Raw genomic sequence first — 14,207 nt, 5'->3', positions numbered from 1 at the left:
CACGTGCTCCAAAAAGGTGGATCCAAGGAGGAGATAAGCTAAACAATTCTTGGAACATGTAAACTAGTTCGGGGGAAAGTTTACTTTGCATAAGGGCCTATGAATATGCAACAGGTTGATGTAAAGGAAAAATATTTAAGGGGTATCTCCGAAGATAAGTGTGCTCTTGGTTGAGTGCCAAGACGCACCTGGCCTGGCCGTAATAACCTTTGCTTTATCTTTGTCCTTTATTACACTTTTTTAATATCACAGGAGACTGAACATGTTTTTCACAGGACATAGAGCAGAGCTGCGCCAGTGGTGATGCAGGTTGGACATGAGGAGGGATTTCTTCACTGAAAGTGTGATTAGACACCGGAACGGGCTACCCAAGGATGTGGTGGAGCAGCGGCCCCTGGAGGTGTTTAATGAAAGGCTGGAGGTGGCACTGATTGCCAGGGCCTGGCTGACATGGTGGTGCTCGCTCACAGGCTGGACTCGATGAGTAGGGAGGTCTTTTCCAACCCGATTCTGTGACTGTGTGACCACTCACCTGCAGGGCTCGGTTTTCCGCTTAATTCATGTAAATTATACGGATTCCCTGCGCCCTGAGGAGAGCTGCCCGTCCCCCAGGGGCGTTCCCTCAGGGAGCAGGGGGGCGGGGTCGGACACGCACCGCCCCTCATGGCCCGCTTAGCCCCGCCCTTTCCCCCTCTCACCTCCTATTGGTCCGCTCCTCGCCCGCTCTCCGCCATCCCCGGCCGCGCTGCCTAGCTCACCTCCTTCCCCTTCCCGCGCCCGCGCCCGCCGGCGCGCCGCGAGGCGGGGTGGTTAGTCCCGCCCCCTCGCGGACGGACCGGGTGGTGATTGGCCGGCGGGGGCGGGGCAGGAGTGGGCGGGGCCGGGCCGGGCCATGGCCGCGCCGGGGGCTGCGCGGCCCCGCAAGGTGCGTGAGGGCCGGGGCGGGGAGCGGGCGGGGCGCGGGTCTCGTTCGGGGCCTCCTCGCCAGAGCCCGGGGGTGCTCGGGGGGATGGGCGGGCCTCGGGGGATCCCCATAACGACTCCTGCGCGAGGTGGGGCCTTCCGAGGGCGAGCCCGGCTCGCACCGCAGCCAGCTGACGGCGGTCCTGAGGCGCTGCGGGCCGTGCTGAGGCTGTCTCTGCCCGAGAGCGGCTCCAGCGGAAGGCAGCGGGGATCAGTGGGGTCTGAAGAGGAAAGGCTGGAGGGGCTGTGTGTTCAGCTGCGTGTTCAGCCTGGAGAGGAGATGGCGGGGAGCGGACCGTACCACTGTGTATGAATGGCTGCAGGGGTGTGGGAGGATGCAGCCCGGCCCTGCTCGGTGCGGCCGGGCAGCAGGACACGAGGCAGCGGGCACAGACCGATGCACGGGGAGTCCCACCCGAACACCAGGAAGAACAGGTTGTGCAGAGAGGATGTGGAGTCTCCCTCACTGGAGATGCTCAGGAACAGGTCAGGATGCAGAGCTGTGCCATGTGCTCTGGAATGCTCTGCTTGAGCCACTGTGTCCCTTCCAGCCTCACCCATGCTGGGATTCTGTGACTGTGATTGAGTTCCTGTGCTGTGTGCTCTGGCCATAGATCATTCCTAAGGCCCCCACAGTTCAGGTCTGTATTTATGAAGCATAGTTTCCATTTGAAACACATTTGTACATCAGCTCTTGGTGAGTCCTTAAATGTGTGGAAATTAACAAAGCATCTCGCTGTCAAGGCATATTTTGTGAATTGAAACCCACAAGTCTCAGGTTGTACTGGCAGCAGTTGCACCCTTGCCTTGAGAGCTGTAATGTCCCTTGGACCAATCCACCTTGGCAAAAGTTCTTGGAATTGGTGGGCAATAGTAGTCTTCAAGTGTTGTGAAAATACTTTAAAAAATCAAGGTGTATTTCTGTAACCAACAGGCTCTGTCTTCTGGAAGGCTGTCAGGAGCAACTAAACTAACAAATGGAAGAAATCAGTAAGACCTTATTCACTAATACCCTTTTAAACTGAGTGTATATGAGCATTTGGAAGCCTTATACTTGTCATGCCTTAATTGAACAAAAAATCCTTGTGTATATATATAAAACATTTTGAACTGAAATGTTCTAAGCAGCCCTTGAAGAGACAGGCACAAACTGAATAGAAATTTTGCATATAAAATACAGATTTCATTCATCGTGTTTTATTTATAGAAAGACTGAATTTATATAAATACTAGCTGTAGAGAAGACTTGAGTAGAGACTGAATTCTTCTTTGACATAAATTGTTAATAAACAAATAATTGTTATTATTTGCTTAACATGTTTGTTGCAGCCATGAAAAGTTTTCAGGAATAGAAAGTTACTTTGTTTCATGATGAAATTAATTTCCTTTTATTTGCTATTGTTGAATGAAAGTAAGTGGTGTTTTACTTTTTTCCCATTAAGGAGGTGGTATAAACAGTGAATTTCACTTTTTCAGGTTTGGCTTAAAGAAAGGATGCCATTCTGGTGTAAAATTCTGTTCCACTGAATCTGCCAGTCAGGTAATTAAATGGCTCTTTAACACAGTCATCCCTGTTATCTAAAGAGAAGAGAAATTGGAATACCTTGAGTAACAGAAGAAAGCCAGATTAATTTAGATCCTAATTAATTTTCATTTGAACCTGAAATTGCTCCTGCAAGGCAAGCAAGAGTGTCTGCACTGTATCTTACAGATAGGAGCAAATGGGCTTTGTGTGCAGTGAATTTGGCTCTGACAGATCTCCTCAAGGCACAGGATACATTTTGCAAACAAATAAGCTGCCTATGGACAAGGTCTGGCCCTCACAGATGCGCAGCTGCCCTTGTTACTTTTTTGTGTTGGAAGGAAAGAGTACCACAGTGTGTGCTGCAGTAACTGGTTTTGTGTAGTCCTGAGCCAGTTGTCTGCAAAATACAAGTAGGCTGTATTGTTTAAATGTACATGGAAATGAGAATAAAATACATACCTGTAATTAACCTCAAATGGAGCAAATGGACAGGGGTGCAACACACAATTTACTTATTTTGCAGAATCTGTGTGTTTGCAAACTTCCATGTAATGGAGGTTTGCAAAGTAGTACATGGGAAATGATACATTTTTTTGTTAATGAGTTGTTATTTGTCTGGTGGCAGATTGGGGTACACTCACCTCTAAAACAGCATCTTGGTTTACTGAAAGGAAACAGTGCTACTCACTGACTGACTGCAGTGCTCTTTGTGCAGGTTGATACTATTCATCATGGACTTGACCATTGTGCAGCTTTACTGAAGACCATCTTACAAAAGGAAGCTACAGGTTGTACCTATAGAAAACACAAGTTACATTTCTAGGTTCTGTAATACTCTCTTGATTTGTTTTGTTGACCACTTTTTCTTTCAATTAATACCAGGAAGGGAGGCTGTCCATAAACAATCTGGGAAAACAACTACCTTTAAATGTACTTCCAAGCCTTTGCTAACCAAAGGAAATACTTCCAAGAAGAAAGGGTTAAAAAGAATCAATACGCCTTCCCCTGTTCAAAAAGAAATTGGTAAGTGGGCTTTCTTGGGCTTGATTTATTTTTTGTTCAAGCAACCTTGAAAGACTCCTCAACTTAGTGAGATTCAGCAAGGCTTCACATAATTGTTGCCATTTGTTACAGGTTGATCCTGGGCTGGTTCCACAAAAGGATGTATTATAACCTTTTAGAAACCTTAAATGTTTACTGAACAATTACTGACATTCACAGGTGTTCAAAATTCAGGTGCATGAAAGTTGAATCTGTTTACAAATATCAACATTATCAGGTTTATCTGGTAGGAAGTGTGGAGGAGAATGGTTATACCCTTTCCCTGTTTCTCTTGGACAGGGAAGCATTGCAGTCCTATGTCTCAGTTTAGGATCCACAGCTAGAAACTCACCTGAAGTTCAGTGTCCAGCCAGGCTTTTCTCAAAGAAGGATTTGTGGAAACAGAGAAGTGTGAGTAGGAATGACAAGACCTCAAATGGTTTAGTGGTCAAAGCACTGAATAGAAAGGTAGATGGACTGCTGTCAGCTGCTTTGCTCCCAGGGGAAATATTTCATTTATTATCATTTCTGCCTCTCTGCACACTTCGATGCAATTTTTAATCCAGTAGATGAGTGGGGCCTATGGACAGGTGTGTAGCAGAATCCCCACTGGGAATTGTAGGAAGTTAGCATGTGGCTGATCTCTTCCCAGCACTGTAAAATTACAGAGTTTTAATTATACCTAAGCAAAGATTTCAATAATTATTTTAGAACTGGCCTTCTGTAGGATTTAAGTCTTTGTGCTTCCTTCAAGGACAGCTGCCTGTCCAACTGGTTTAGGTTGTTCTGTCTGGAAGAAAAAATTGATGGATTCATTTGCTGGTGAATCAAAATCTGACTGGTATCCTGGGCCATAGGATCTTTGTTTCTGTTTTCAAGGGAGCCTTCCAGAATCTGCCAGACAATACAATGGGTTTGTGTAGATCAAGAAGACAGGAAACTTCAGCTGGAGTTTTTTGTTCTTCTTTTTTCTACAGTGCCAATATCAAATAGAAAAGTTGCCTCATCTACCACACCTGCTGAGAAGGAGTTTTCCAGTGCAGCACAGACTCAGATGGTTCAATCAAATCATGTGCCTTGCAGTGACCACTCTCCTGGGGCATATCAGAAACTGTATGAGCATGTGCAAACTCAGATGTCTCTGATAACTGGCCAACCCCCACAGAAGAGCGATGAAATTCCTACTGTAGCTCCTTCTCCTACCTCAAACCAGGGTTAGTGGAACTGTTAATGTAGAGTTGACTATTTAACTGCATGAGTTTTGCCCACATTGCCCTGATCTATAAGTGTTGTTTTCTTTTAGGATGTCAAAATGTTACAGCTTTGAATTATCATTTACCTACCTCCACATCAACACTATCCCTGCAGCATTCAGCTAATTCCTTATCCACTCAGTCAGTAAGTAAAAGTTTGATTCTCACTATCAATAAACATTGAATTAGCACTGTCTACTTATTTATACATTTCCTTGTGTCAGTTTTCCTAATAATTTCCCTTTTAAAAAATTGTGTATTTCACACTGTAGTGATGCTCAGACAAAACGTTGCTATTCAAAACACATTTTATGTAGACACCAAAAATTGAAATTGGAGGCATTTCAGCTGGCTGCTTGCTTCTGCCTGGGGAATTCTGTAAAGCGCAGCAAACATGGAAAGTGCAGGAAATTATTGATTACTGTTAATTGCATTCTCAGTAATGCACACTAGGATCATTAAGCAACTTCTGACAGAAGACTTCATATATCATATGGAGCTTTCCCTGCCAGTGATCAAGGCAATTATTTCTTCAGACATGCTGTGTTATCTTGGAGTCACATGTTAAAATGCCTGTGTATTTCAGGGTATAGAATAGAGATGATGGAGAATACCAGCTGCCACCTCAGGAAATGTAGCAAAGGGCTGGAATTTACCTTGAATCTGTAAGACTGTAGATTTACCTTCCATCTGCAGGCAGTCCATGTATAGCTAGTGATGACCCTGACTTTTAAAAAATTCACCTACTTAAAATACTGAAAGGTAACAGTGTTGTCCTTTATATTTCTTTTCTTCTCTGTTTTGCTTGAATTTAAGAAACTGCTGAGGGTTTTCATTACAGAACAGCTGTAAAAGAACTGTGCTTTAATGTTGCCAATAACATTAAAGGTAATCTAAATCAGATTTACATTTTAAGTCCTTATTATACAGGAAAATTATTCCATTATTATTTGTAGTTCTTATAATTAGCAATGAATGAACAAGTTTACATTGAGTCAGACAAGGGTAGTGCTGTTTGGGATTCTTCTCCTAAAGATTTAAAAATCATGTTAATTTTTTGTTTAATTAAAATATCTTTTATGCAGGGAGTTCCTGTAGACAGTGCCAATGAATGTGTGCCAGAGATGGGAGGACCTGTGGTTTGCCCAGTGGTTTCTCCTGCTGCTGCTGCACAAACACAGTCTGGAATTGCTGTTCCTGGTGTGATCCCCTGTACAGCATCAGGAGCATTAACCCCTTCAGTGCCTGCATTGGTGCCAACACCTTGTGCCAGAGAGGTGGCCCCAGGCCAAGAGCAGCAGGTCAAAGAAGCAGATTTGATGAGGTGCATACAGGCCCTGTTACAATCCCATGAGGTGCTGAATGGTAGGACTGAGCAGAGGGGCCATCATCACTGTCCAGCAAAGCATGATGGCTCATGTGACACAGAGGAGGATACTCCTGAGGAGCACAGTGAGGACCTGGTCAGTGAAGAAGATGAATTGGATGTACTTGATGTGTCCCCAGTGAAAGATACCAGCTGCAAGACAAGTTGTGTGAAGAAAGGTGTAAAATCTAGAAAAGAAAGTCCAGAAGAAACAGCCCATAAAGTTAGGACTGTAAAGTATCTTCTGGGTGAGCTCAGAGCACTGGTAACAGATCAAGGTGAGGACATTTTCATTGTGCACTAGAGTTATTACATACAAATAACACAAGAGCTCGATTAAAGGAGTGAGCACTTCAGTTTATGCAAGTTGTATGTGTCAGGTGATATGTGACTTCTTACTGTGGCTTTTCACAGCTGTAAAACCTTCAGGATTCACTCTGGATAAGTATTAAATTATTTTTATAATATTTTAATCTTATCATGACAGCAAGATCAAAATTGTTGCTATTCCACATACAGAGCTTTCCACTGAGAAGGGTCCTGGTGTGGACAGATTGCAATAGCAGTCCCACCTAGGCTGGTTGGAAAGATGGTGGGTTGTTTTTTATTGAGGATGTAAAGCATAGTTTTCATACTCAAGCTTAACAATTTAAAATAAATCTAGTTAAAGAATAAATTTTCTTGGGGGAAAAAACCACCAGCTACTATTAAATCACTTTGCAGATTGCTTAATCACATGTAAAACATTAGTTATATTACAGATTTATAGGTTTATGGAGTCTCTTTCTTCTCTCACTTCCTGCAGGTGACTCAGAAGTGCTGAGGTTGATGAGTGAAGTGGAGGACTCTGTCTCCCTGCTCCCAGCTGTGGTGGGAAGCAGGAATCTCCAGGCTGAAATAGCTCTGGCTCTGCAGCCCCTGCGCAGTGAGAACGCGCAGCTGCGCAGGTGGGGAGCTCCTCGGGGAGCCTGGCCTCACTGCCCTGCACCTAAAGCACCTCCAACTGCTCTGCCTTCAGCTGCCTCTCTTAAGGCTCTTCCCTTCTTGTCTGGGCGATATTTGTGAATTAGAAAGTGTGCTGCTAAGGCCATACACTCCAAAAAGCAATAATTAACACGGCATGGCTTTGGTATTTTGGTAGTATCAGTTACCTCATGATGGGGCCTTTGACTGGGTGGGGTGAATGCATCACTCTGAAAACTGCACTAACAAGACAAAGTTAGCCTGCTCATGTTCTTTTTGTAGTTTATTCTCAATGCAAAAGTGTCTCTCATTTCAGAGGGTTACAACATAACTGGGTAGCATTTACTTCAGGAGAGGGGCTATATACCAGATATTTATCAGATACTTGGAAAGGGTCTTTTGTGTTGAAGAAGTACCAGAATGTAAGAAAAATATGTTATTAAGACTTCTTTATGTTTCTGAAATATTCCCTGACATTTAATTCTCAAAAGCAACTTCTCACCAGATTAAATTAAAGTGCAGTCCTTTTGAGTGTATTCTAATATTTCTGAATTTGTATTTTTTCACAATTCACATTTAGGAGACTAAGAATATTAAACCAGCAACTTAGAGAACAAGAAAGCAGTGAGAAGACATCTGGACAGAGCTGCAGCTATGAATGTAAAGTACCAATAATTTTGCTTGCTAGGGGTATATTTTTTGAAGCTTTATTACCATAGATATATAATTTTTAATTTATATATCTGTAGTTTCATATGTCTGTATGTATTGTGGCCTTTAGTGGTCGCTGAACGAAGGGGGTTTAATGCTGGAACTGCATTTGCATGGAGTGTTGGGCTGTTTTAGACTCCACATACTAGGATTTGGCTGTTCAGCTGCCAAGCAGGTTATTTTTGCTTGTGTGCCTCTATAAATGAAGATGACTGATTAAATAATTAAGAAGAAAGCTTGAGATTTATCTTGTTGAAAAAACACCCCACAATCCTTCTATCTGTTACCAAAATTCATATTACCAAGATAATTATAAAACTCAGTTTGGTTTAGAAATTCAAGCTACCACACAAAACACTTAAACATTTTATGTTTTACCTTTGGTAGTGGTTTCTTTGCAGTCCTTGAATATGATGCTCCAGAGTCAATTGAAAGAATCACAGAAAGGCCTTGATTCACTGCAGACTAAAAATGAAGAACTACTGAAAATAATAGAAAGTCAGAAAGAAGAAAATAAACATCTTGCAAAAGGTATTCAAGATAAAGAAGAAGAATTGCTAGAAAACAAACAGCATTATGACATTCATTCCACCAAGCTCAAGATTGGTGCGTATTTTCAATTTGGTTATTCTTTGTTTAGCATTTTAAAAGTCAAAAGAAGTAATTGTGTAAGTTCTTGTTGGCATTTCAGAAGTGGAAGAGGCATTAGGAACTGTGAAGAGCCTTCAGTTTAAGCTGGAAGCTGCAGAGAAAGAAAATAAGATTTTGGGTATAACATTACGTCAGCGTGATGCAGAAGTTAAGAGACTGAGGGAATTAACCAGGTACTGTTGGCTAAGGGTTTTTTTGCCTCCTGACATTATTTTTCTTTTTTAAAAATCTTTCTTGTTCCTTGGGGTTTTGGGGTTTTTTTTCCCATCCTGTGGATTACTGTGGTCTTAGTATCTTGGTGGTGGGAGGTCACATAAGCTAAACCTTCTCTTTAAAGTTCATTTTGTTACAATGCTGCTATAATTTTGTTTTAAAACAGAGGTGTCATATTCTGTGACTTCAGTTCTGTGGTAAAGTAACATACTATCTGCCATAACTTATGTGAAGTCTTAACTCCTAATAGCAGATCTATTAGATCTGTAAGGATCTATTAGCCAAAAAGAACTATTGCTGTGAATTTATTTTATCTTGAAAATAGTGGCAAGCTGGGAGATATAAATAGCTTTTTGCAGCTGTATAGTGGTGTGTATCTACAATTGCTTTGGATATGTTGTGCTGAGAAGAAAAAACTGTTGTGTGCTATATTTTTAGTTGGGACTGATTGGAACAGCAGAATATTTTGGATAGACATTTCAAATGCTTCTGTAGTTTAGACACTTCTGTGACTGCTGTGCTGACCACCAGGTGGTGGTAGAATGATGTCACATTACACACATGTTTGTGTGTATATGCTAGAGCAAATATCTAAATGTTCATCTCTTTTGATGGACAGAGCAGTAAGTTAGAAGAATTATTTCTTGTATTATGTTTTTTTATTTAGATTCAATGGGAAGAATAATTCAGTAAACCTTTCTCAGTAATTTTGGTAACTGCTTCTGTCTGCTTTGTAGCAGTTTCTTGGCATCAATTTATTTCATTGTGTGCTGCTCAAAGCAGGTACACCAGCAATAATCTGGACAACTTCACTGGGTTGTGATATTTTTGTTACTTTTTAGCCACAGTGAGCTAAAAAGAATTCAAAAAACTTGGAATTGGTTCACATATAACAATATCTAGAGAGTGCATTGCAACTTTGCCACAGCCTGATAAATCTAATGTTTTTTTCTTATGGAAAAGTTTTTAATTATTTATTTTTGGTGACTGATTTTGAATCTGTTTGGTTGATTTTACCTTGACAGAACCTTGCAGGGCAGCATGGCCAAGCTTCTGTCTGACCTCACAGGGGACAGTGTTAGACCCAAACCTGAGAAATTTCTCTCAAAGTCTCGTTTGGAAGACCATGAAAAGCAGATGCAACCTGAGCTGTTTCCTGGGAGTACTTCAGTAATGACTTACCTTAAAACATTAGAAATGGATCATATTTTGATAGATCCGGACCTTCAGTTCCCAAATAAAATTGGAGAAGTAGAAATGAAAAGTCTGTCCTATGACAAGTTTGCTGCCGAAGGAAGTAAAATTAACAGTACATTCACAGAAGAACAAACATCAGCTCCCAGAGGAGCACCAGCTCCACTGAAGCAAGATGCAGAAACAGGGAGTGATTCTGGAACTTTACTAGATGACCAGACCAAGCTGGATGAGACAATTTATATTCCACTGACCAGCAGTGCCTCTAAAAAACAGCAGCCAGTCTCTGGAAGAAGTGGTGTGCCACCCCAGAGCAGAGGGGCTTGTCAGAGGCTGGATTACCACTGTGAGCTCCCAGGCTCTGTGCAGCAGTATGGATGTGAGGATCCAACTCTGGTGGATAAATTAAATGCTGGGTACAGTGTGAAAAAGACTGTGGAAAACACTCCTGAAGTTACAGGGGGTAAAGCAAAGCCAGAAGGAGACCAAGTCCTGAGACCAAGAGGCATTCCAAGTGGGGCTGCAAAAGATGTCATGAATAAAGCAGAGCAGCCTCAGCCTGGTCCATACCCTTGTGCACCAATGCCATTTCCAGCAGGGGTTTCTCAGAAAACAGGCAGTGAAGCAGCTGATTTTAGCTGCATTTCATTTGATGATTTCTCAGGGAGGTCTGACTGGAGTGCATCTTCTTTCTCAACATTTACTTCTCGAGATGAAGAGGACTTTAAAAATAGCTTAGCAGCCTTGGATGCCAACATAGCTAGGTTACAAAGGACTCTGCAAAGTAACATGAGGAAACAATGAGTTTGAGAAAGCAAAATGGGCTGCAGCTATTTGGATAAATTAAGTTTTTCTGAAGTATATTAAGTATGGTACTGATATGTATATTTGTATTTAACAGCTTGTTCCTAGCTGTCTCAATTATGGATAGAATTTGTTCCTCATTAGGCTGTGGTGCTATTCCCCTTGATGTGTTCAACTTGAAATAACTGGCTTTTTATATAAAATATAAATGACTTTTTAAATTATTTTATACTCTTGACTTGCAAAATTAAATGCACTCATTTACTTGTGTTTTTTTTTCCTTCCCCTAAGAACTTTTGTAAGGTGCTGCACATGAGCAAGAGGTTCCACAGGTAGAGACCAGGGAGGAGCAAGTTACAGAGCAGTGCTGAGAGTTACAGTTGCTAAGTCAGGATTATGCTATTCCAAAAATAAAGACAGCCATCACTATGGGATTTTTAGTGTATGATATGTCCTATGAAAGACATGAAGAAATCCCTTTTCACTCACCACTGCTAAAACTATTTTCTCTTTGCACTGTACCTCAAGGAAGTTGATGAAATGGAGAGTCCAGACAAGGGCAAGAAAAGGATCATCAAACTTCCATTGCTTTCCACAATCCTGTTATAGGGCATGCTTTTACAAATATTTGCTTTTATCTAAAGTAAAAGGGGATGTAGTACCAGTGAATAAACACAGAACAGAAAGATGCTGAGGAACAGAAGCAACAGAGCTGACACAAAGGAGACAAATGAGGCTTTAGCTGAAAGTTGGCAAACCAGTACACTTAGGAAAGCACCAGAATATACAGCCTGAGGAAGGCATGAAAATTCTACAATTGTTGAGGGGTCAAACATCTCTTGGACATAAATACAGAGAGTCTGACTGAATCACCTGAATTGGCTCTCACAGGAATGGGACTGGAGCAGGGAATGATTCCAGTCTGTGGTTCTCCCTGACAGTGTTTAAATTACAGGTGGAGGAAAATACCATTGCTGCCATTCTGTGCCTCTTGTACCCTCAGCAATGCTTCAGAGCTGTTGTCAGGGAGAATATCTTTGGAAAAGGAACAGCAGTATGCAGACCTGAATTTAAGACTGCTTTTTCTGCAGAATTGCCTATTATTTTTTTCCTAGAAAACATTGTTGTTCTTCCTGGCACTCTTTTCTTGTATGTTTCCATGTAGGAGAAAAGTCCCTCATGGTCATCTGCTTGTGTGGACATATTTAAAGTTAGGATGCTGTCCATGCATTGTGCTAGGGAGCAGCTCTGGTTATTTTAGTTACTGGTGATTGAGTCATACAAAGGTATGAAGAGAGCACACACTTCAGAAGATGCCAACTGGCACTCCTGCTTTGCACAAGGAAAGTTAGACTAAATAGTGACTTCAGTCATTTAGAATGCTTTTAAGGCTTGGCCTGAATTTCTCAGTATTCTCCACACTCCTCATGCTCAGATTCAAAATAAGGTTGATGGTATCAAAGTGAACAGGTTTTATTAAGTATTTACAAGTAGTTTCAGTGTAGAAGCTAAGCAAGATTTAAACAATTATTATGGAGTGGGTTAAAGACAAGCTACAATAAATTCTAATCTTTAGAACTCACAAGAAACCTGAAAAAAGATGGGAAGAACATGCACTAGTAGACAACTCATTCAATTTTCTCCTTGCACCCAAGATTTGAAAGAGAGTTTTCTTCCTCGCCAAAACTAACTGCAGCCTGTCAAAGGCAGCTGTGGTGTCAGGATGCCCAAGCATGTTGCTCTTGTGTTGGGAGCACTTCCATTCACTTTTACCTGTGGGGGAAGATGTTTCACCATCTTATTTGTTTCCTCTTTGTCCTTATGAAGTCAGTTCTCTGAAAGCAGGAGGTGACTACTGGACAACACTCCTGGGCATAAAGACATAGGAGCAGGTTGGAAATGTGTCCCCCATTTCCAAGGAGGAGAAACTTAGAAGAAGAGACAGAAAGGAGATTTTTTTAAAAACAGTCCTTTGTTTTGTACTCCAGTATGTCAATCAGAGCTATTAATGAAATATAGAATTTCACATATATGGGCATTATGAATATGCACTGTTCTGTGTTCAGTAATAGCTGCTGGGAAACACCTGTTCTATGGATTAACTTGAACTGCTCAAACTGCAACATCAGTGATCATTATTTAATATTATAAAAAAATCTTCACTATGAGGCTGGTGAGGCACTGGAGGAAGTTTCCCACAAAAGTTGTGACTGTCTCATCCCTGGAAGTGTTTGAGGCCGGGCTGAACAGGCTGTTCTAGGCTTTGAACAATCTGCTGTAAGGGACCACATCCCTGCCTAGGGCAGGGGGTTGGAACTAGAGGGTATTTTCATCCCCTCCAGCCCAAGCCATTCTATGATGTGTAGCATCATCTAGGTTTTTCTTGTAAACACAGAAGTTACAAGAGTTTAATTTTAACAAATCATGTTCTGTGAAGTTGACATCTGTGCCATCCAGTGATGTGGAAAGAAAAGAAACTTCAAACATGTCATCAAGATCTTTTCCCTTTATGAACCCTTTGTGGAACCTAGAAAAGATGGGGCAGAGTACCTGAGTTTAACCCTGCTCTGCTTTCTTGAGCAATGAGTGCCTATAATCCAATGTCCCATTCCAAGAACTGGGGAATGGTACTGGCTCTCTGCAAACACAGGATTGCTGTCTTACTACTGTGCCCAATTCCATCAAAAACTTCACAAGGAACAAAACCTGCCTTATTTGCTGAAGTAAAGCCAGTATTGCATCTGTGTGTGCTAATGAGTTACCTGGGACACCAGTTGAGGTCAAGTGGCAACATCATTCACTTACCTATGGCAGGGAGGTTTTAGACCTCAATATTTCACAAAATGTGTATTAAAAAAATCCAAACAAACCATGGATTGCTAGTGTTACCTCAAGTATGTTTCTTAAGTCTCTGACTTAATGCAGGCATTCCTAACAAGGGTGATTTTTTTCCTTAGAAGGGAAAGAAACATTTCCTTTGTTACATCAGGCTAAGGCAAAAAAAAAAAAAAATTAAAAAAATAAAATAAAGTCATAGGTTTAGTCATGTCAGTGATCCCCAAATAGTGTAGATGATTATTCAAGTTTGGTCAGCCAGGACAGGTCTGCACACCTGCCACAGCACCAGAATTTACCAGAAGAGATGAAAATGTCGAGTCAGATTTTGTATATTGAAGTGGGTATGACAGATAATTCAGTCCAAACACAGATTTAGCTCTGAAGTATCCTAGGTAGATCAGACTACCCACACTAATTACCTGTTTCCAATTAAGCTCAGGCAGGCCATCTCAAGTGGATCTTCAAGATGTTCTCCTTCAGCCAGCTGTCGGGATATTCTGGAGTGTTCAGTTACATGGGTCAGGGCTTTTGCCTGCAGAGCCTTGGGTACAGAGGAGTCAAGCAGGAGATGAGGTCTTATTGCTGAGCTCATTTAACCTCTGCTTTAAGGTGAAATCCAGAATCACTGTCACTCTCATGACTGTTCTTGCAATTTGAGCTGTAACCAGACAGGAGCCTGAAGAGA

General features: G+C 41.8%; 1 protein-coding gene across 1 annotated transcript; it reads left to right on the top strand.

The window, feature by feature from the left end:
* The first annotated feature begins 892 nt into the window (after positions 1-892).
* CCDC14 (coiled-coil domain containing 14) lies at positions 893-10,868 on the top strand. Its single transcript, XM_058809735.1, has 13 exons — positions 893-1,270; positions 1,898-1,953; positions 2,440-2,503; positions 3,204-3,276; positions 3,371-3,511; positions 4,507-4,743; positions 4,833-4,927; positions 5,868-6,426; positions 6,954-7,095; positions 7,692-7,771; positions 8,210-8,428; positions 8,514-8,646; positions 9,712-10,868. The coding sequence occupies exons 1-13, from the start codon at positions 893-895 to the stop codon at positions 10,682-10,684; spliced, it is 3,150 nt and encodes a 1,049-aa protein (XP_058665718.1). The 3' UTR covers positions 10,685-10,868.
* The last annotated feature ends 3,339 nt before the right edge of the window (positions 10,869-14,207 follow it).

The sequence above is a fragment of the Ammospiza caudacuta genome, chromosome 8 (assembly GCF_027887145.1).
Source record: "Ammospiza caudacuta isolate bAmmCau1 chromosome 8, bAmmCau1.pri, whole genome shotgun sequence".
Taxonomy (NCBI): Eukaryota; Metazoa; Chordata; class Aves; order Passeriformes; family Passerellidae; genus Ammospiza; species Ammospiza caudacuta.
The sequence above is the reverse complement of the archived record's forward strand: the minus strand, read 5'-3'. Positions and strand labels throughout refer to the sequence as shown.

Bases quoted from the DNA above. Each gene is read 5' to 3' on its own strand.
- CCDC14 (XM_058809735.1), top strand. From the start codon at position 893: ATGGCCGCGCCGGGGGCTGCGCGGCCCCGCAAGGTGCGTGAGGGCCGG. The intron at 2,504-3,203 runs GTAATTAAATGG...CTCTTTGTGCAG, and splicing joins CCACTGAATCTGCCAGTCAG to GTTGATACTATTCATCATGG. The intron at 4,744-4,832 runs GTTAGTGGAACT...GTTTTCTTTTAG, and splicing joins TTCTCCTACCTCAAACCAGG to GATGTCAAAATGTTACAGCT.